Genomic DNA, 23,104 nt, shown 5'->3' on the forward strand with positions numbered 1-23,104 from the left:
CCCCCGGAGCGGAGTACTTAAATCACCTCCCCTGGTATCATTTCCAGCAACAGGAGCATGTTTTCTCAGCCTCTGCGCCTTGAAGTCCTTAGTACGGACCCCAGAATAACCAGTGCTCTAAGGCCTCTCCGCCTTTAATCATGCCTCTTCTGAAACACTAGATAGAGGGTTATAGAACTTACCACAAAAGCGCACTTCTCCCGGGGAGGCCTTCTCCTTCATCCAGGCGGCTGTGGAGAAGCAGAAGCAACCAGTGAGGTGGGACCAGCGAGGTGGCGGGGCAAGAGAGAGCGAAGAGACAGGACCAGCAGCAAACAGAAAGCGGGAGAGGGAGCGAGAGAGCGAAAAAACATTGAAATTCAATATAGTTAGGACCACAATCCATAACTCGCACATCAGCCATGCAAACCATAACTCGCACACCAAATGCAATGCTTATAACTCACAATATTTATCCCAATAAGGAACAACACCAACTGGTCCAATGTATTAAATAGCACACACTCAAACCAATAAATACTACTTTATTCATAGTTGTCTCTTTGATAGTGTTAAAAATAATGTAATATGCAATGTCATCAGTAAGGATATTTACATTTACAATTACATCCGGAACATCGCGGGGGAGGTTGTGACTAGTGCATCTGGAGTGCAGGTTATGGTCGCTCTCCTAACCATAACGTGTGAATTTCAGTGGTTTTTCATCTTTAATTAACAACCATAAACTCACTTTAACTCAGTTTTTTTTTCCAGTCAATGTCTAAGGGTGCCTTTTAAATAGTGCAGGAGTGTGCAGGGAGCGTAGTCGTAAAAGAAGAACTCCTACCAGAAATGCTGTGCCCAGTGACAGTGTGCTAGCTTAGAGCAAGGTGGAAGAACAGTTACATATGGATAGGTGGTGCTGGTGAATTTTGTTAAATAGGGCACAGTACGTCCTAAATGTTGACATTAGGGATACTGACACTTTTTAAATTACACATAATTCTAATTTCAGGAAAAGGAAGAATACGTCATTTGTCAAGTAACACTGAATGCTTGTTCCAGTGACAAAGCCAGAATTACACTGACAATCTCAAGGACCTTTGACAATTCATTTAACATTAGACCACGTGAAGGTAGAAGTTAGAGGTGGATGATTTAAGAGTCAGAGACACAGAAGATGGAGCATGGAGTGAGGGATGAGGGTGGAGGACAGGGAAAGGAAGTAGAAAAGGGAGAGAGTAGATAGGGCAGAGAGATTGAAAAGAGATTAAACGAAAGCAAGGGAGAGTGAGAGAGAGAGAGAGGGGGCAAGTCAAAGTGAGAAGATAGAAGAGAAAGAAGAGGTAGGGAGTGAGTGGGCCAAAGAGAAAGATAAATGGTAGAGAGAGAGGGAGAAAAATATTTATTTATTTATTTATTTTTTAAACTTGTATGGCGCACAGCTACCCAAAAAGGGTTTCCCGGCGCCGATGACAGATCAGAACAAGTGGGAGAAAATTGATAAGTGACAGGAATTATTTGTGGAAGAGCCAGGCCTTCAGGTTCTTTCTAAATCTGGCATAGTTATCTTCCTTGCGGATGTGAAGCGGGAGCTTGTTCCAAAGAGCAGGCCCGAGTACCGAGAATGATCTCCCTCCCATTCTCGCTAGTTTGAATCTCGGGGTTGCGAAAAGTGCCGAGGTCTGGGAGCGCAGTTCTCTAGCAGGAGGGTAAGGGGTTGCAAGAGATAGTAGATACTTTGGTGCAGTACCAGACTTAATCTTGAACATATAGCTCAGGGCTTTGAACCTTATACGGTTTTCCACCCTGAGCCAATGAAGGTCAATTAGATGTTTGGACACACTAGATTTTTTAGGGAGATTGCAAAGCAGTCTTGCGGCCGCATTTTGGGCAAGTTGCAGTCGTTTGGTAACAGCTTGGTTTGAGCCCAGATAAAGGATGTTGCCGTAGTCAAGCCGAGAGGTTACGAGTGCATTGACTACGGTCTTCTGGGTGGCAAGGGGCAGCATCCATAGGATCTTTTTTAGCCATTTCATAATGGTGAAGCAAAGGCCTACCACTTTGTTTGCCTGGTGTTTCATTGAGAGGGTGTTATCAATGATAACACCGAGATTTCTCACATGTGTGGCCGGGGTAGGGATGGAGCCAAGTTCGGCAGGCCAGTGAGATGGATTCCACAGGTCTTTGTTTTTCCCCAGAAGGAGGACCTCGGTCTTGTCTCCATTTAACTTCAGCTGGTTTGCTGACATCCAGCTGAAGATATTCTGGAGACCTTGCTTGAGACATGATGGGGTCAGTGGGCTTGCCTCTGATAGGGAGATGATTTGAGAATCATCGGCATATGTCATCAGAGTAAGCCCGGATGTATCCGCTAGGTCAGCCAGGGGTCTGAGGTATAAATTAAAAAACAGCGGGCTCAAGATGGAGCCCTGTGGTACTCCGTGAAGGGCATTTACTGACTCTGAGCAAGCTATAGGGGATGTGATTTGGAAGGTTCTGTGTGATAGAAAAGACTCGGTCCATTTTAGTGCTTCACTACGGATACCGATTCTCTCTAGGGTGGCCAGGAGTTTGGAGTGGGAGATGGTATCGAAGGCCGCACTCAAGTCTAACAAAATGAGTGCGACTGTCTGGCCATCGTCTAGGAGTTGCCTGATGTTTTCGGTAACTCCTAGTAAAGCAGTTTCCGTAGAGAAACTCGCTCTGAAGCCGGACTGTGATGAGTGGAGGAGAGAATTCTCTTCAGTGAAGAGGGTAAGGGTGGTATGAACGTGACGTTCCAGCAATTTTGAAAAAATTGGGAGAAGGGAGATGGGCCGATAGTTTGTTAGAAGTTCAGGGTTGGCTGTCGTTTTTTTTAGTAAGGGACTGACCATGGCGTGTTTCCAGAGTGAGGGAACTGCGGAGAGCTGAAGTGAAGAGTTTAAAGTATCAGCAATGATGGTCAGAGAGGGGGAGTCCAATTGCTTAAGAACAGAGGCAGGAATTGGATCACGAGGGGAGCCTGATTTGACGGTTCTAAGAATGGAATTGAGTGATTCCAGTGTGATGGCAGGCCAGTGTTCAATAGTGTTAATAATACTTGAATTGGGGGGGTGTCCTCTTCGAGGATATGGGTAGGGAGGTTGCTTTTTATTCCTGAGATGATCGTTTCAATTTTATCACAAAAGAAGGAGGCGAGGTCTTGGCATTGTTTTTTATCAATCGGCTTGACTGGTGCAGTCGTTTTTTCTCCTGCGAGGTCTTTGACTGTATTGAAAAGTGTTTTCGGCTTATTGTGCGCGGAGTTAATGATATTTGCCACATAAAATGCTCGGGTTCTAGTACAGGCTGAATGGTATTCGTTCCTGGCTTTGTGGTATGTTGCTTTGTTTTCGGGGGCGTAGTTTTTCCGCCACTTCCTTTCAAGGGCTTTGCATTTGGACTTTTGTATTTTGAGAGGCTCAGTAAACCAGGGGGCTGGGGGGCGGTGAGTGTTATTTTGAACTCTAGAAGGTGGGAGGCAGCTGTTGACGGCGCTTTCCAGCCATGAGTGTGTGGCTAGAGCTATGCTTTCTATGTCAGAGGCTGGGGTTGGAGGATTTTTGGCAAGAGTTCTGTTAAGGTCCCCAATATCAAGCTGTTTCCAGTTTCGGGAGACAGAGGTAGGCCAGGTGTTTTTAGGTTTAGATGTGGGTAATTTAAGGCTAAAGTATATAAGATGGTGGTCTGACCAACAAATTAGGGATGTGTTAGTCCATTTCAGTTCAGGTATGTTTGAAAAGATGGGATCTAACAGATGCCCTGCCCTGTGGGTGGGACCAGAGTTCAGTAAAGATATATTTAGAGCTGTTAGATCGTCCACAAGGTTTGTGCAGGCCGTATTAGTGGGGTCATCAAAGTGCATATTTAAATCTCCTAGGAGGGTGAAATTTTTTGAGGCGAGATAAAAGGGTGTAATGAGGTTAGCCAGGTTAGCGGCCCATGTACTGGCGTTTCCCGGAGGTCTATATATTAGGATGCCAGAGGCTGTGAAGTTATGATTAAGGGTCAGTTTAAAGAAAGCAGCTTCACAGTCAGGGATAAGGGAGGGTTCTAGGGTGCAGGTGAATTTTCTGTTAAAAATGATAGCAATTCCTCCGCCAGTTTGACCAACACGGTCTTTCCTGACTATGGCATAATCGGAGGGAAGAGCCGTTGCTATGTCAGGGCCAGAGCTTTCGTGCAGCCAAGTTTCGGTTAAAAAGAGGGCGCAGGGTTTGTGGTCGAGTAGAAAGTTAAAAATATCCAACTTATGCTGTGGCAAAGATCTGCAGTTAACGCTGCAAAAAGAGAATTCTTGGTTGTCAGAATTCCCGTATTGTTTTCGTTTAGGGTTGCTGAGTTTGAGGTCAGGGTAGGGCTGAAGATTGGTGAGAGAGAACTTGCAATTGTCGCATGGGGGGCATCCGGTAGGCGTAGGCAGGAGTACAGTGCAATCTTTGTGGGGTTTGGGGCGTAAGGATTTAAGGTGTTCTGCAGTCATACCTTTATTGTGCGGAATAGGTAGAGCATGAATTTGTGCCCCATGCCCCGTACTGTCACGGACGGGCACAGACGGGCGGCTCTTTGGCGGGTCTTCGGCGCGGCTTAGGCGCGGACGCTGCGCGTTCTCGCTGCGTGTCGTAAGTGGCATCAGGTTTAAGTAGAGGACGGGCTCTTACTCAGCTCCGCCTCTACCCGTTCGGCCAATGGGTGCCTGCCTCGGCTGGGAAGCCGGCAGAAGGTGCCTCCCTGCGCCCTCCACTCAATCAAGCCTAGCGCTTGCGGTGGACCGGGGCTGCAGGAGCAAGAAGTTACAGAGGTCAGAGTGTTTTATTAAAATCAAAACAACAATCAATTACATAGTGCTAATTTTTAAAATTCAATCGGCGCAGTGTTTCTAAAATAGACGCACTACCTAAACCAAAGTCGTTTAGCATGCGCTACTCCTGCAATAGGTAACAGCAAATAGCAGTGGGCAGTGCAGGTCTTATTTCATTCGCGCATCACACAAACAGTGTCACAAATACAATTTACCAAGGTTCCTTTGCTCGTATGAGCGTCATCGAGGAAGAAAGTGTGAGAGGCACGGGGTAGGATAGTGAGAACTATGCCAAATTTGGAAAAAGAGAGAAAGGGTAAAGTAAGAGAAAATGTGTGGTATGGGAAAAGAGATAGGACTAGAAGACGTATGAAGTCGGGCAGTAAGCGAGAGAGGTAAACAATACAGAGAAATGAGGTGGGGTGAAAAAAGAGGTTGGAGAAAGCGCGTAAGGCAGGGATGACAGAAAGGTATGAAAAAGACAGAAAGATGTGTGAGAGAATATGAGTCATGATGCAAAGGAGTGAGTGCCAGAAGGAGGCAGGGAACGCATGTGTGTGAAACAGGAGTCACAAGAGATCAATACTTAGGGGAGAAACAAAATGGAGGGAGACAGATTGTTAGGTAGAGAAAGACGAGGAGGTGTTGTGAAACCGAGGAAGTAGAAAGAGAAAATAAATAATTGAAAGTGGAAGAGGGGAGACATGGTGTAGATGATATAGAATAGCAGAGACTAAGCAGACTAAGAAAAGAAAGTGAAGAGAATTAATAGAAGGGAGCATTTAACTAAAGAGGCAAATGCGACAGAAGGAGAGGCAGAGAAGAGCACAGAACGGGGCAGTCCAAACTGTGAAACAAGGAGAGCGGGAGACAAATCGTGAAAATAAGAGCATGAAAGGGAGCGGAGAAGGAATGGGACAGAGAAATGGAGAAACATAGAGGTGCACTCGCAGATCTGAAGAGATAACCTCATTTGACATCTATGGTCGGAAAATGATTCATCTGAGAATCAACATAACAAGTACAGTGGAAAATAGATGGACAAAGAGATGCAGGCAGGAGTCATAAGGGCGGCAAGTATGAATGGACCAACGCAGAGACGTCAGAAGGAGAGGAAGGCGATGATCATGTGAGATGTACACTTGAATGCATGTTCAGCCTCCTGGACAGATAGCTATCTGAAGAGTTACATGGATAGCTAGACAACTAGATATACAAGGCCATGAACAGATAGTTTCAGACCTAACTAGGCAGGCACATGGCACCACATAAAGGTGATGGGCAGAAAGGTGTAGCTACACACACATATGGTTACATGGAAGCTAGATAATTCTCCATAGCTAGCTACAATGATTGTGAGCTACACAGTCGAGTTGCTAAAAAGACAAATGGCTACAGACACAGACGGCTACACAGAGAGAACGCTATAAAGCTATGGAGATAGTTAAGATTAAGAGACCGTTAGTTTCAAAGGCAGCAGGATAACAAGTTAGCAACCAACATGTGAACGTGACATACATTGATACCAAAGCATCTGTGGGCCACATGGGTCCTTGGTGAAGTATGGATGGACAGATGTGCCGCTAGATAAAAGAGGAGTTTTTCCTGGGTTCGCAGATCCTTACCTGACTTCCATATGTCCAGGTGGGCGTAAAGGACATCTCCGCAGAGCGGCGAGCGCTGCCGGAACTCCTCCTCCGGCATGGCGCACAAGTCCTTCCCCGACAGCTCCTGGAAGGACTTTCCAATCTGGGGCAACCGGTACTGGTGCTCAGTCCACAGGATCCACTTCTGGACATTTCCTGCAGTCCATTCCATGGGGTCTGTCAGGGGAGATTAGGGAGAGGGTGGAGTTAGCATCACTGCCCTGCTACCAGCACAAGAGCAGCCAGAGGACACCTGTGGCAGGAGACTCTCTCACTACACCCAGTGCACGCTCCCAGCTCTCTGTCATCCAGGCCATGGACAGCTAAAGGATGCACAGCTGACACATCACTTTGTGTCCTAAAATGATGCTGATGCAACAGGAGAGCAAGAAGCTAAAGGCCGAGTTGTTTGCAAATGTCACCAGAACCCAGAATGTGGCATACTGCAGCATTCACATTTATTATATGCTATTTATCCGTTTTAAATAAATGTTTTTTTTATTCTATTAGTTGCAATCATAATGTTATATGTATGATATTTTTCATGTGGATAACATAAAGAAATCACAATTATGATATAAAACAGAAATTAAAGGGTTTGAAATCACTCTTGTCTGTGAAGCAAAAAACAATGAGTGGGTTAAGGTATCCCCAACAGTAAGTAATAATGATATGGCAAGTTTTAAAGGTCCCCCTAACCAGAGAGAGAGAGAGGAACAGGGCTTAATTTGAACCGGTGGTTGCCAGTGGGGGAAGCCAGCACTCACTTTTAGGGGCCACCATTTTGCTTTCCGCTTCAGAAATAGACTGAGAGCAAGAGAGGGCAAAATACACAAAGCCAAAAGACGGAGGAGGAGAAAGGCGGAATCCGTCATAAGGGGAGAACGCAGGAACCTGAAGAGTGAGATAAAGGGGCAGGGAGAGTCTGGTGGAGGTTGAAAGAGGCATGAGGTGGTCCAAGACTGTGCGGCCTAGGTTATCGGCCGGGTGGCATTTAATTGCACCAGCCATGGGCTTCTGAGCAGAACTTTGAGCACCAGCACTCATTCATTTACGAATTAGACTCGAGAGGGACAAGTCCAAAGGCTGAGTTTATTTATAAGGTCACAGAACTTTGAGATGACTTGCAATCCGTTCTGTACATAAGAAAGGGGTATTTTTATTTCGTACACTATATGATCACCCCATTAAATTCTTGGTCTCCTCCTCCTAATAAAAACGAACTTCTGGTTGCAGTTAATGGTAGTGAATGTGGGATCTGTACTGAGGTATTAAACACACCAATACAATATGCAGCTCGTCATTTCGTATCAGAACATACTATTAAGCCATCTAATGTAGCTATCAAAGCCACGCTTGTGTTTTAGAAAGAGTGTGTAACACACAGATAGATTCCTGCTCCCTGTATTAAACCCTAGCAGTGCAATAAATAATGTCATTAACACTCGAGTTTGGGCGGGGCCTTGACTCACCAGCGGCTGAGCCTGGGGCGGCTTAAGTTGCCCCTCCTTTCCCTCCACAGTGTCAACATACGGCCCTCAGCTGATCTGCGTCTGTGATTTATGACATGCTATTTTTTCACGAGCATAAGTTATGCATATGAATATAACAAGAGCACCTGGGGTTAACTATGTGCAGAGGGCTAGAATCTCAGAGTATGGGATCTGTATTTATGTTGTGTCAGTGAAAATTAATCTGCCCAAGAAAACATATTATTGGACAGAAATATACTAGTGGCCCTGTATTTCTTCCTACGTGTATTGCACATGTACTTTCACTGGGATGATATTCGTATATATTCACCTCATCACAATACTTCTGCAGTAAACTATTGACACATTCCATAAACAAAGCAGACAGTGTATTTTTATCTACCAATCAAGAGAAACAGCTGCTTCCCTTTTATTCAACTAGAAACAATAACACCAGATAAACAATCGCCATCTATATCATCCTTCCAAGAAATTACAACTTAAAATGTGAAAACTTCCTGAAAGCTAGCAGCCCAGCTGGCTGACCATCACACCCCAGGCCCCCACAAATTTCGAAAAAGCTCCTCCGATTGATTTCTGCATGCATTACAGATAGAAATATTTTCAATAGGTGCTTAAACACAGGAAATATTGAAGAAGGCATACATACGCTCACTACTTAAGAAGAATATATTGGACCCTCGAAATCCCAGCAGCTATAGACCAGTCTCCAACACACTTTTCCTCATCAAACTGATGGAGACAGCCACCTTTCACTAGATCTCAGGATTCATACTAGAAAACCAGCAAATCTCAGACTAGCCAATAGGATTCCGGCCAGGAAGAGGGACAGAATCAGCACTAATGCGAATTTTGGATAACCTAAATAACACAGTCAACAAAAATTGTGTCGCTGCTTTACTACTTCTAGACATTTCAACCACCTTTGGCAGAGTAAACCAGGATACATTACTTCTTAGACTGAAACAAGTAGTAGTAGATTGCATAACTTTCAGCTGGGTTTCATTCTACCAAAGCAACACGTCCCCCTCGCTTATACACACCTTTTTCATCAAATACTTTCAGCATAAAAACAGGAGTCCCACAAGGACATACATTTTCACATCTACTTTTTAACATCTATATAAACCGACACTAAAACTTAGCAACAGTTCCAAACTCATCTGTTACCACTATGCAGTTGACACACAGATAATTCTCAAACTGCAGAACCCTAAGGGTATAGGAATATCAAACCTCAACTGCTGCCCCATAGCCGTAGATCACTGGATGATGTGGAATCGCCTAAAGCTAGATGCTTCAAAAACTGAAATACTGCCCTGCTGTGAACAGAAACGTTATAATCCTCTATTTTCTGGCCATACGAACTGGGACAGCCACTGAAAATAGCAAAAGTAAAAAATCTTCTAAATCTTCTTTGACTCTACACTTTACATGAATACTCAAGTAGACAAGCCTCTTCAATCAACTACTAAGGCATAGTTCCTCGTTTCGGAGATTCTCAACCTGTATTAGCAACAGCATCACTTGCCCTCTACAAGCTTGGCTATACAGTCAGTACCACAGCATCCTGCTATCTACTATCACCAGACTACAAAGAATCCAAAATTCACTAGCAAGACTACCTCTTAATGTAAATATATGAAACTGCATCTCCCCAGTCCTAATGGTTGTACATTGATTCCCAACTGCAAGAAGATCCTATTTCAAGCTAATAATCACCACACAATGGGCAATAAATGGCAAAGTCTCCAACATTCATTACAGCAAAAATCACCAAATACTCCTAATCAGGAAGCTTACGCTCCAGGCTGGCCTCACGCTTTGTAATTTCTGCTTACAGGAAGAAAACCACTGGAGGTTCCACCGTCTCCATTCAAGCTGCAAAAATAAGAATCTCCCTACATGCAAAGATCAAAGCCACTTATAACGATTTAAGGCTGAGAATAAAGGTTAAAACGTGGTTATTCCCAACGTAGTCTGATAGAAAATCTACATGGTCTCAATCTCTAACCCCTGAGCCTGCAGTCAGATACCCCTCACAGACCCTCTAAGATGAAGTAGGAACCAAATCATCAAAAGACCTTGACAAACAACCCTTACTAATTGAGGGAGTACCTCATCCCTGTAGATTCATGCAACCTGTGCGTCCATCTCAAGCTAATTAATGAGAGAATAATTCAATACAAATCCCATACGTGGCCAAATCCTACCAGGCAAATTGTAAAAGAATAGCTAATCGGACATACCACATACCGCTGTACCTCATAATATTAAATAAGCCAAGTACACAGAGATATGAATCTAAATAATCAAATAATCGTCAATAGCAATGTGACCAAAAAAGTACAGTGCCAACACCATTAGAAGCCAAAAGACAAAAAACAGAAGCAAACATATATGACCTACCCATAGGTAACAACCCTCAGCCTTTCTTCCTACTCTTTATAGCATCCTATCTCAAACCCCTACTCCTACCATACTCCGAAAATCCGGCACAAAAACCAACCTTGGTTTTTATAGCTAGTGGTTATTCTCTCTTCTTTTGTATTGAATGATCTTCTTCCTACAGTCCATCCACTGCGTGTCTCAATGTCACTCTGCTGCATGCATGCCTGCCTTACTCTCTACTATATTTCAAGAACCTAGCTGTACCTCTCCTCACCTATCACAAACTCACCTTCTGGGTAACCACCCCTTGCAGTCTAACAGTATCTCACCTTTTCTAGCCTATCTACACTTCCCAGTTTGACTCATCGCTCAACTCAAATCACAAACTCTCCATCCATTCGCCCTCTCCTGCTGTCTATCATTATCCAACTTTCTCGAGCCCATCCGCTCATCCCATTTTCCACTTCCATGAATTCTTACTAACAATCACACTTAACACCAACTAACTTAATCTACTGCGAGAAACTGGAGGAAATGCTTCTCACAGTTTCCTAAGAGCATAAGTCTACTCTAACAGCCAACAAAACACAATAACTAACAACCAATAGCCAATAGACTAACCACTAACTTTCGGTTACGGAATAGCAGGCTACCTGCCGTAAAGCGTTTTGTTGTCTTAACAGGAGTAATAAGCACTATATAAATACAATTACAGCACAAGATATATGTGCATATAAGCTCCACAATCCTTGGCATCCATAGGGTCCGATTAGATGATAGAATGCATACTCTGAGGACTAGTTCATGGTGGCACACACAAGGCTTTGTGGATCACGAATCATGTTCGAACCATGTTCCCTTTCCACACTCAACCATGATAATAAATAACATAGTGCACTCTGAGCATCTTCCTGCATACTACAAATAGTTTTTAATCTATTTATCTGTCTATCTATCTATCTATCTATCTATCTATCTATCTATCTATCTATCTATCTATCTATCTATCTATCTAGCTATCTGTCTTTCTGTCTATCTGTCTAGATTTTACACAGGTGACAATAGCGCCTGTGCATTTCTGTTTTACTAAAATCTATCTATATGACTACTTTTGTCTGGAGCCACTCAGGTAGGAGGCAAATTCTTTATAAACGTGCAAGGCCCTCAGGCTACATCCAAAGTCTGATAGACCTCTTAGGGGTTCATCCTTCCTCCAACGGTATTTAACTTCCAGCCTTGGCCCGGTGCACATACAGCACCATTCCCTACATCATCACATTCTTACAGCGACACATTCAACCTTCTACAACATGCCACTAAACGCCTGGAGACACAGACACATCATGTCACTATATCATCCCCTTTCCTTACACACAGGTTAGATGTAAAATTGTGTTATCAGAAGCATTTGTCTAGCATACTCTACCGTCAGTAAAGGATTGTACAACTTTCTTAACCGTGAAACCTTTATAATTTAACTCATGAACCTCCTGCTCATGTTTGGTGAGTTCCCATTTTCAGGTTGAGCATTCAAGACCTCCTGTATATACTTTAGTATATACTTATTATATACTTATATGTATATGTACTTTGTGGGCTCTGGAGATCAGCCCTAGGACTTGTCTGCTTCCTCTTAGGGACTTTTTTAACTGCCTCTATTTAACTGTCTTGATACAAAACGACCAGCAGAGGTCAGTAAAATACCATAATTGCTTTCTGCTGAGAGGCTTTCTCTTTTTTATGTTTCTGGCAACTGACTCTATTTACCTTTTTTGATAGAAAACGACCAGCAGAGGTCAGTAAAATACCAGAATCAATTTAGCATTCTCTAGATTCCAGTCCATAGAAATTGTTTTCCACGTGCACCAGTAGATAATATTTTTTTCAAATCTTGTATTTTCAGTGATATGACCATTGAAGGCCCTGATTTTATATTTAAAACAGTGCTTTGGACTATACCAGTTCCCGCTGAAAGGAAATATTTCTCTCCATGTTTTCCCATACTGGAAAGCCACGCAGTTTGGTGCATACTTTCCCTCTATGGTAAAGAACAGTAGATGTTTCATCACCCAAGCTAATGTGCTGCATAGCTAAATACATATAAGGTTCCAAAGGCAAGACTGATTGCATGGCAAATGCTTGTGTAGACTTCTCACTTCCAGGTCCTAATCGCCATCTTGACCCTTTCTTGTGACAGCTACTGCCACTCTCAGATAAATTGACCCGCCCATATTATCTACCCTACCCTGGCGTGTATCTGCTACTAGGCCGCAATTCCCTTCCAAGCATGCGCAAAGCCCTTAGTGACGCCCTTCATCACACCTCTCGTGTCTCTCTGCACTTCATCCTCCCCTCCTCCCCTGCGCTCCTCCTCACTCTGAGCGAAGGGGTGGCTGTTTCTCGCAGGTGCGAGCCCGCCTGCACTCAGCTTGCTTGGGGAGATGGTGTGGTGAGAGCAGTAAATATTTGCGCACAAATTATAATATTCTGAAAGTCAAACATTGTCATCTTTTTTTAAAACTGACGCACTCGCTGTGTGTACAGGAGTATAGTTAGCTGCCACTGCCAGCATCCCTGAGTCTTCTGCACCTCAATCCACCCCCTCGGCCCCTCCTCACTTCCCTACACATGGGCTAATCCTCAGACCCCTGCTGAACTGGGCGTCCAATCAGAATTAATGTTGTGTCATACTATTCCATACTGTGGTATGCTCGAGGCCACTGCAGTTATGAAACTACGGCTGTGACACACGTGCTGCATAATTCAGAGATCTCAACAACAACAAATATTTCTAGCTCAAATGGATCAAAAGTTACTAAAAGAAAATAGCCGCACGTGGTCATGTGCAAGGGCATATTCTTGAAAAGTTTAAGTTGTCCTCTTTCTGTTGATGATTGCTATATTCGGGGTTTTAAACTGATACTATTGAGGCAAAGCTTGGCCCAGACAACATCAATGTGTGTCCAAATGATAAAACAGCAAAGTAATAATGCCACAGAATGTGGTCTATTGTGCTACATAAATTGTCTTTTCGTGCGGCATAATTTTATCACAGGATTTGCTAGATTATGAAACATATTTTGCCACGTCTTGGTGCATTATATAGTGAACCCTGCCACATAATTTGGCCCTCCATAACTCCCACTCTCACAGACAAGACGAGCACTACCCAGACCCGGAACTGCAAGGTCTTGGCTTAACACAGACTTACTTGCCTGTATACAATCCCTCATCCATTTCTGTCCTACCCACGGCTTTCCTCAAACCCGTTGACCGGGTCGGAATAATCACCGGCAATTAGATCCGCTCATCACGCCATTTCAGCCCTGAAGAGTCACAGGTATTCCCCTGTTGACGAAACATGTGTCGGCTGGCGTTGTTTGTTCTGAAGAATACCATCTACATAAACAACCTGTTTATTATACTGCCGGTGTCGACTTGTTTTAATGTAATCTCGCTGTATCAATACTGTTTATCTCCAAACATGTGCCCAGTACTTGTTGTATTTATCTCCATAACTCTGTTGTCCCGGGGTATGCTAGGCTATTTTATGCTGTAGTATTCAACACTGTTATGTTCTGTTATGCCATGTTATCGGTATTTCATAGCGCACAATCAGTTCCATTAGTATCACTGCCTCAATGCTCCTGAACTTTGCAGGCCACCATAAACACCCGTAGGACTCTTGTGCGCTCCGATGGCGCGCGCATAGGCCACTCCCAGAAGTGCCGGGTGGCACACAGGCTGGTGTCAGCGCGTGAAGCGCCCCATGCTGGGATGTAGGGAGGCCTGCATCTAACCTTTCCAAGCGCACGTCGACAGCAAAGACGTTTTAAGGCATGGGCAAAGTGTGTTCTGACTCAGGGCCCCAGCCTTTCAGGGGGCCCAATAGATACAGCTCTGTTCCCCACACAGTCCTGCCCTGATGACCTTGAATGATTTTTAAACATAGATTGTTTTAAATAATGTTTGCCTTTGATTTATTTCTAATATGAGTGATGTGTGGGAGTCTATTGCACACATGTTTCTGAGAAATGTGGTCTGTTTTTCGGCACCATGCAACCCCCATAAAAAAGATCGTTTTAGGTCAAAACAGAACCTTTCATATTAGAAAGGTCACAGAAATGATTTGCAGTAATATTAGTGAGCTGCTGCTGTATTACAATATTGAAAACACACGTCACAATCCCTGCCTAATAGATAGAAACACATAGAATTTGGACCAGTGTGCCTATGCAGTATAGGGCATCTGGTCAAAGAGGGTGTTAAAAAGCTGAAATTGGATCACAAAATCAAAGCTGTTCTGGACAGGGGGGCCCCAAAAATACGTTGGGCCCGGGGCCCCCAACCTCCTCAAGATGTCCCTGATCGACAGCTCAGCACTAGCTGCAAGTTGGTTCTGAATAGCAGGCCCCAGCCACAGGTGAGCCCGGGGCGGGGCAGCGCAGCGCCACCTACCTGCGCCGATGTTCAGCAGCTTGCAGGCCGTCTCGATGTCCTTCAGCACCTCCCCCACCACCATGGTCTGCATCTGCTCCAGGGAGTGCTCCTCCAGGTGCAGGGTGGCGTGGTAGTCCAGGTCCTGGCTCAGGCCCTGGCTGTCGATCACCGGGCACTGTTCGGGCTCCTTCGGGCCCTCGCCCCTGCCGCCGTGGGCGTGCAGGCCGTCCGGGGGGCCCTTGGGCGCCCACCCCGGCTCCTCGCCCGGGTACAGCATGTCAAAGTACGAGAGGTAGAAGGCGGGCAGGGGCTGCTCGGGCGTGGCGGGCGGGCTGGGGCTGTCGTGGGCGCCCCAGCTGCGGCACTCGGGCTCCTTGAAGGGCTTCTCCAGGCTGGAGAGCAGCGTCTCCGGGAGGGCGATGCGGCCGTGCGGGAGCGCGCTCAGCCCCGGCCCCGCGCTGCCCATGCCTCGGAAGAAGGCGGCCGTCTCCAAGTCTGCAGAGAGACGGAAAACAACAGGCAGAAAACTTTAATAAGTGCTCAAACGTGCTCTTCTGCTGACTGACACAACACAAAGAGGGCGAATGCATAAGCCTTTTAGAAGGAAAGACACAACACAAAGAGGGCGAATGCATAAGCCTTTTAGAAGGTAAAAGGCGCAGACGTTGCCCAAGACGCTTCACAGCCAGGGGCCCGGCCTAAGAAAAGGCCGCTAAGTAGCCAGCCCCGGCCCGTGGCCACCTCGCTTGCTTTTGGGTCAGTGGTTTCAGGGAGGCCGGGCCTGATCTCTTAATCAAATATGTGGAGGGGGGCAGTGACTCCACGGAAAACATAATGTGGGGTGGGAACGCTTGAGCGCGTGCTTCCTAACTCCTGGGGTTACAATCTTAATGCCCAAGGAACTGCATTCCGCCACTTTATTGGCTCAACTGCGCCATGGGCAAGATTAAAGTGCCTTGCTGTCATCAGCCCCCTGGTGCCCACCTGGAGGGGCCAGGCACACACTGCTCTAAAGCATCCAGCATGTGTCCCTCCTACCTGTGCCCCTCCCTACCTCTAAGAGGGTGAACACAACCCACCGAGCTGAGAAGCCTCGGCTCAAGCGTCCCATAGCACCTGTTGTTCACTGATGAGTCCTAGTAGGCGTGAGTGTATCCAGGTGCAGGACCCTGACAAAGATCAGTTACACCGAAACATGTCTGCTACCCAGGCAAAGCTGAGTGTGCTCGTATCTGATTTTTCATCTTTGTATTGTTGTCTAAGGTGTAATACTCTATCAGTACAGAATACAGTAGCGGCATCAGGCCCCCATGGTGGCAGGACCCATCCCACATCAGTTTCCTGTAATCATGCTGTGAGGGGCTGGGGGCTCATTTTCCTCTTGCATTTGAGACCAAGGGCATCCTTGCTACCTATCGACTGACAGGTGTGAGTGTGATACATCAGACACACAATGCTATCTCTCCACAAAGCAAGCAAGGAAGGGCAGATAACACAAGAAATCACTATAAATCGCATTGTAAGTAAACATCACTCAGACACCTGGGCATACATCAAACAGACCTGGACACGAACTATAGAAGCAGAAATACAATAGTATCATTGCACAACGAATTGTACATTTCATAAGTAACAGCACGTATAATTATACTTATACTGGAAGTTTTGTGAAGGTGACAAATACATTTCATGAGGTTGCAAAGTTTCTCATCTTCATAAAACTTCATCAGTGGATGACATTTCTTATATTTTGGGAGGTTTCTAAATTTTTATGAACATTTTAGTTAATTGTGTTTTTTTCTCCTGCAAAACCAAGTTTCTTGTGTGAATTTTACAGCATTTTCTTCCCCCAAAACTTTGCAAGTTCTTGAATATTGTGATTTTGGTGAAGTTTGAAAAATATGAAAGCAATTTGCCAAAAGTCAACTTTTACATTTTGTTCATACGGTGGGAAGACATATCTTTAAATATGATTTTAATGCATGCATGCGTAATGGAAACAATGGTTATAACAATTGTCTGTAAATACAACAAACATGAATAAACGTGCTGCGTGTTTTTGATGTATGCACACAAAGCTTAGGTAAAATTGTTTTTGTGAAAACGGGCAACACCAAGACAATAGAGTGGCCAAAGGCATGAACAGAAGACAAGGCGCAGGCCCATAAAGTACTTACTAAAGGACGAGGTATCACAAATCTTTGAGTGTATGCATTATACCTACAAACACACAAAGCAGCCTCAAGTTATGTGAAAGTGCAGTGATCAAGGCTTCATCAGGTGAGTGTGGGAAGGGTCGCATGTGTGCAATATCTACATACCTTGAAGGACTCAATAGTTTCCTTAGAACACCTAACCACAAGTTGTCATAATTTGTGACGTGCTGACATGACACAGCAAAAGGGGCGCATCACTGTGTGTGAATACCATACAGTTATACAAGGTCTTTATGCAATATGTACATTATGTATGTTTCATGCATAGATCCAGACTTACAAACATGTTGCGTCTGCTTTGCCTCATTTTTTTTAATGCAGACCTGACTCAAGGTGTTGGGTTTCTTATTTACAATCCAACGCAAATCTAGATTTGCATTGGTTTATAACCTAAAATGGCACAACACAATGTGCTCTCTTCTGTTACTTTGCATCAAGGTGGCATCTATGGATGTAACCATGCATCAATCCATGGATTTTGATGCAAATATAGATCTACAAAGACTTGTGAATATGGATTAACCCATAAATCCTGCTTTTCCTCGAGGCTGACATAACAAGCAGAAATTCTGGTTTCAATATTCAGGGTGCACACCCTTTGGCTTGCCCGGAGAAGTCAGTTTAGAAGCAACTTAGATGCAACGCCAATGTCTTCTCACTACTAAACCAACAGGAGCCATCCCAAAACACCACACACGACAGGCTCGATCATTATACAGACCAGACACAACTCTACCTGCTCACCCCATCTCAAGAGAGCAAGAACAATCCAGACCACCCGGGAAGGGGTACTGACAGAGCTTAAAACACATACATATAACAGACATACACTATACAAATGTTGATGTCATATCATAAGTGTCTTAGGGTTCTCTTCAACGTGCCGAGGGAACAAAGGGTTAAAGAGGGAATGACAGAGAACGCCGAAAGAGGGGAGGAAATAATGAAATAGGAGAAAGGATGGAAAGGAATATGGTGAACTGTCATAATGAGGGCTTAGGTGGCCTTGGGGCCACTTCAAAGCGCTTGCCGCTTAAATGTATTTAATGGAGAGAGAATTCAGGTGCACAAGAAATAAGAAGTGGACCTGAGAGAGGAGATGCAAGAAAGGAAAGGAGGGCCGCATTAGCAGCCAACACATCCGATTCGGGTGGGAGACTCCCGACTTTCTAAGCCAAAATGGCGTTATTTAGCTGTTTCCCTCCTAAAGTATCCTCCACTCTAATGTTAGTCAATTGGGAAAATACATTCCTCCGATGTTGTTTTTCAGAATCTCCCGCTTTTCCGTTTCAAATGTTTGCATGTATGAATTAGAGACATGGGGGTAGCATGTGAGGCACAGGGGTCAAGGGGACATGAGAAGGACGAAGAAAACACGAGAAAGGAGGGGGCGTGAGAGAAGCAGAGCATGCGCGTGGGAAAAGGTTTACAGAAGAGGAAACTGATACTGAAAGAGTTTAACCTGTCAGTGTAGTCTATGCTGATGATGTCACGCGTGACGGCCCGGGACCAGGGTTCGATTCCCGGCGCGGCAGGTTTCTGGACCAGGGTCAGCGGACTCGATAATTCTCTCGCCTCGGTGCCCACTCTGATCAGCGATCACACTCGGCAACTCTGGGCATTAGCTTGCCTCATCTTCACTAACGGCCCCACCAGACCGCCGGGGATGCCTGGTCTCACCCTGGAGATACCCATTAAGGGACCATCTCTCAGGGAAGCCAGGAATGGTTTCGCAGCGGTCGAAGCGCCTTGGGACCCTACGGGTATGTAGTGCGCTATATAAATGCCTATACATTTACATACATTTACGACATACCTGAAGCAATGGCGTCAGAAACGCTACCCTGAGAGTGAAGCGCAGAACGCCTCCATGAGAAGGGCGCAGCGCAGTGCAGTCGCCCCTGTGAAGAATGCATGTTTCGTGTACACGTTTACCATGGTGTGTGTACTCCGCTCCTCTCGCGCACTCTACAGTCCAGGTATATGCTGAACTCTCTCGGGGGCGGGGTTATATGAGTCAGCCGTGGCAGCGCCTAATTCCATCTGAAAAGCGCTCTTTAACGTAAAGCATGCATTCAGAGAAGAATCCTCTCCAGTGCACGCGCAGCACAGCTTGGGTGATCAGTGGTTCAATAGTAAAAATGAAAAGTTGATACTTGTCCTAACTGCTTAGCTATGTGGACAGAAGGAGGTGGAATATAATATTTAAGTGAAGGACATGATTAGGCGACAAGTGAGTTTTCCGGTTTAAACTATTTTTTTAACTGAAAATGATGTGCTTTCTTTGAAAACTTCTCCATCTCTCTGTGGCCGTTTCAGCCTCGGCTTGTGCTGTTTCTAGTTCGGATCTCTGCACTCTGTATGTGGCAATTCCAGTCGAAAACTCTTTACTTCACACACTCCTGAATTTCCCTCGGTCTGCGGTATTTACATGTAGCTTACTACATTTCCACCAGTCTGTGGTATTTTCCGCTCATATACCAGCAGTGCCCCCTGTCGGTGGCATTTCCGGCCTGGGCCTTGGGTATTGCTAGGTAAGATGGCCGCCATTGCCTCTCTTCGAGGTGCGCCTCGCTCGGATCTCCCCAGAGCCTGCTATTTCCAGTCCGGGTCTCTGTGTTCCTCTACTGTCCTCAGCTTCTCAACCCCCCTTGGGTCCCCGGGCACGCGGGCGCCTTCAAAGGGATGCCCTGTGTTTGCTCTTGGGCGGATTAGGCGCTATCTCTGAAGATCGGGCACATTGCGGCCCCCGCGGAGCCAGGCCGCGGTGCCAGCACAAAGGGCTGGTAACAGCTGGCAGGGCCCGGCGAGGAGGCACATGAGCCTTTAACACTACACCAGCGCGGTTTCCTGGAAGAGCGATTAAGAGAGTTGCCCGTCACCCCTCACCTGCCCCCACCATCCTTATGGTTCCGGTAATTCCACGCGTCTTCTGTTCTTTCTCACTACGTCACATCCTCTGCCTGGTATCCTCACCTCTGCCCCTAATCGTTTCTCCTTTGCCCGTTCCACCACTTTCTCTGCCTCTCTCCTTCGCCCGTTCCACCACTTTCTCTGCCTCCCCCCTACACTACCACTTTTTCTGTATAAAATTATTCTATCCCCCTTATGTCTTTTTCCCCTTCTCGTTCCTTTTCCTGCAGCTTTACCTCTGCTTCTTTCGTCCCCCAATCATGCACTTTTCCCCATCCTTTCTTTATCCTGTACCTTTACCCCTCGCCCCCAGTATTTTGCCGTTTCCACTTTTCATATACCTTCTGTTTTTCCTCTCGGGCCTGCCCGCGTTCCCGCCTCTTGTGTACAGCATTTCCAAACATGTATTTGTGAATGAAGTATTTTGAACAGTCCTGCTGTACGTGGTGTCGTGTCGGTCATACTGAGAAACTGGACAACATCTGGACATCAAGCTTGGCAAAAAGCTTTTACAGGGCCCAGGCATAAAAAAACTACACGAGATGCCCACTTCTACCGTTAATGTCAGATGACACGAGTCCCTGATTCAAACTATGCGCCTGCCCGAGGCCACGCAGTGGCCATCAAGAGGGCGGGTACCTAGTCAAGGAGGGCGGTCCCGCCCCCACTGTAATGTCCGGCACCTCCGCCTCACCGGTTGGAGGAGGCGGCCTGCCGAGAATCTCGTCCGGGCGGCGGGGAGGGGCTTATGGTGTACTTATGCTGCGGCGCCCCTTCCCCGAATCCTCTTTGCCGCCCGGACGCCGTAGCGACCTCGCTGAACACTCTTTTCGTTTCTTTCGTCGGTTTAAGGTGAGCGTGGCCTCGGGCCTTCAGCGGCCTCCCCCCCCCCCATTTCCTGCATTGCCGCCTGCTCCCTCGATGCGAGGTGCGAGCCTGGCGAGGTGGCCTGTGAGTGCGGGCTGCTGTGGGGGGGGGGGGCGTCCGCGGCCGTTGCGGTCCTGGCCCCCGATCGAATGCGGGTTCTGCCGGTACACGACGGGCGCCGCAGTGATTATCAGGTCGGCTGATCTTCATTCTGGTTTGGGGTCGGTGTAATTGTGCGGACATGTGGGGGTGAGGGTGCAGCCGCTGCAAGATGGGGTTGTATTCCCGGGGGGCGTATTACCTCTGCTCTCCTTCCCCTCCACACTTTCTCCCATTGGGGTGGCCATTTTGTACCCTGATCGCGTGCTATTTGTTCAGGGGGGGGACTGCTCGCGTGGGTTTTGGCATAATGTTTCGTTTGTTCGTGTGTGCTGTCCCCCTTTGCCTGCCAGTTGCGCATGTGATGTTTGCCGCGCAATGTGTTTATGCACCTTGTTATTCCCAAGTATGCAGATCATTCCGTGTCCGTAGTTGCGAATCATTTTAGGTATATGCATCTGTTGTCCCATGTTTAAGTAAGGCCGTATCCGCGTAATACTGCATTTTTCTTCCTATGATTCAGGCATTTTGTTACATTTCATGCTGGCGCGGGGTATGTTTTTGGGGGTTGCGGGGATCCAGCTAACAGGCTGCGGGCTCATTCATGCTTGTATTATAGCCATTTGTATGTTGGTGCGCATTTCGATACACGTGTTTGCTAGTGAGTTCGCTATGCTGGATGGCTTGTTTTTGTTGCGATGGCGCGGCGGATGTTTTCGTAATGATGCCTTTATAAATGTTTTCAATGTATGTAGCGTAGTGGGGGGGAGGAGCGCTGAGCTTGGCGGTGTCCGGCCTTGTGGGCGCGTGAGCCGGCGAGTTATTGTGCGGTGCCCCCCCCGCCCCCCCCCCCACCCCACGTGGTCACACGCCTGCTGGTATTTCTTTTTATACGGTTGTCGCTACGATTTTCAGAGTGTTGGGGGGATGGCATCCACGGGGTGTTCCACGCTGTTCATGTATTCTTGCATCTTGTTGCAAAAAAATGTTGCTTTGTACCGATGCGGTCAGAGTTTCGAGCATGGTGGGGTTTCTGGCGGGCGCGCAGCGAGCACGCTATTTCTAAAGCCCCTCCCCGTGGTCGTGCTGCCGGAGGAAGGGGGGGGGGCCTGCGTTTCTGGGGCTCCCGGGCCTGCTGGAGTGTTGTTGCCTGGCGCTGGCCCTTTTCCCACATGCTTATGTTCTAACCTTTGTGTCTTCTTTGCAGGAGGCGTGTTTGAGGCTGACCAGGGGCTTTCCCGCGGTTTGGGCGCGCGCACCGGCTTTGCGGTGTATCTTGCCGCGCTTTCAGCCCCCCCCCCCCCCCCCCCCTGCCCATCCGGTCGCCCATTTTGCGCACACGCTTTCGCAGGGACAGTGCAAGGTATGTTGTCATGCGCGCGCGATTTGGTGTTCTTGTGGAGATTCTCTCCCGCGTCCTGCATGCTTTGCACGCTTCTCCGGGGGCATTCACCGGCGGTGTTGGATCGTGGTGCTCTTAGTGTCCCGGTTTGGGCATGATATGTTAGAATTCAGGTGTTTCACAGCCCATTCTGTTGTTTCAGGTACTTTACTCGTTTGAGGAACTGCATCGGGGTGTTACTTTCAAAGTCACGAGGATTTGCTGAGGTATGTTTTGCAGCGAGTGGGCCTCCCCTAGGAGGAGCTTGCCCGAGGGACAAGTGTTTCGCCCTCTTGGTATAGTGTATTGGGTCTGGGGTGCGAGCTTTCGGGGGTGGATGATGTCTTCTGGCTTAACAAAAGTCGTGTGAATACGTCCTCACGGTCCTCTCTTTTGCAGGATACTTTCGACTGCGGCATGGAGAGTCAGGGGTCCCCCGCTCTTTTCTCACAGACATCACAGGTTGAGGATTCTGGGCTAGGATCGTCACAGGACCCCCAGATGAAAGCCCTTTTGGATGCGATAAAGACTAATGGGGTGGCGTGGGCGAGTGGACTTTTACTAGCCAACCCCCCAAGAGCTCCAGGGCTGGCCCCTGCCCCATTAATTACCGAAATAGAGGTAGCAGAGGACACAGCCACAGGGAGGTCCAAACGCACGAGGAAGCCAACAGTCAAAGACTTCCCACCGGAGCCCCCCGCAAAGTCCAGGGCGGCTGACCCGATCAGAAACGTGATAGTGCACGCCCCGGCATCCCCCCCAGCGGTGGTCCGGGTGTGCCCCCCCTCTCCTCCTCGTTTGGCGGCCTCTAGTGCAGAATTCGCTACCCGGGCGGACCTGGGTAAGATTACTGA

The 23,104-nt window shown here is 46.9% G+C and overlaps 1 protein-coding gene across 3 annotated transcripts in view; it reads right to left on the reverse strand.

Annotated features, from left to right (window-relative positions):
* The window catches only part of SPDEF (SAM pointed domain containing ETS transcription factor), a 131,396-nt gene that overhangs the window by 7,761 nt on the left and 100,531 nt on the right, over positions 1-23,104 (reverse strand). For all 3 annotated transcript variants that reach the window (XR_015296001.1, XM_086923207.1, XM_086923206.1), the window contains exons 2-4: positions 14,793-15,269; positions 6,430-6,627; positions 183-230 (exon numbers count right to left, since the gene is read on the reverse strand). Coding sequence is in view for 2 of the 3 variants with exons in the window: in XM_086923206.1 (XP_086779332.1) it covers positions 183-230; positions 6,430-6,627; positions 14,793-15,269 (723 nt within the window). In the remaining variant the exon portion in view is untranslated. The remainder of the gene's footprint in view (positions 1-182; positions 231-6,429; positions 6,628-14,792; positions 15,270-23,104) is intronic.

This window comes from Lissotriton vulgaris, chromosome 5 (assembly GCF_964263255.1).
Source record: "Lissotriton vulgaris chromosome 5, aLisVul1.2, whole genome shotgun sequence".
Lineage (NCBI taxonomy): Eukaryota > Metazoa > Chordata > Amphibia > Caudata > Salamandridae > Lissotriton > Lissotriton vulgaris.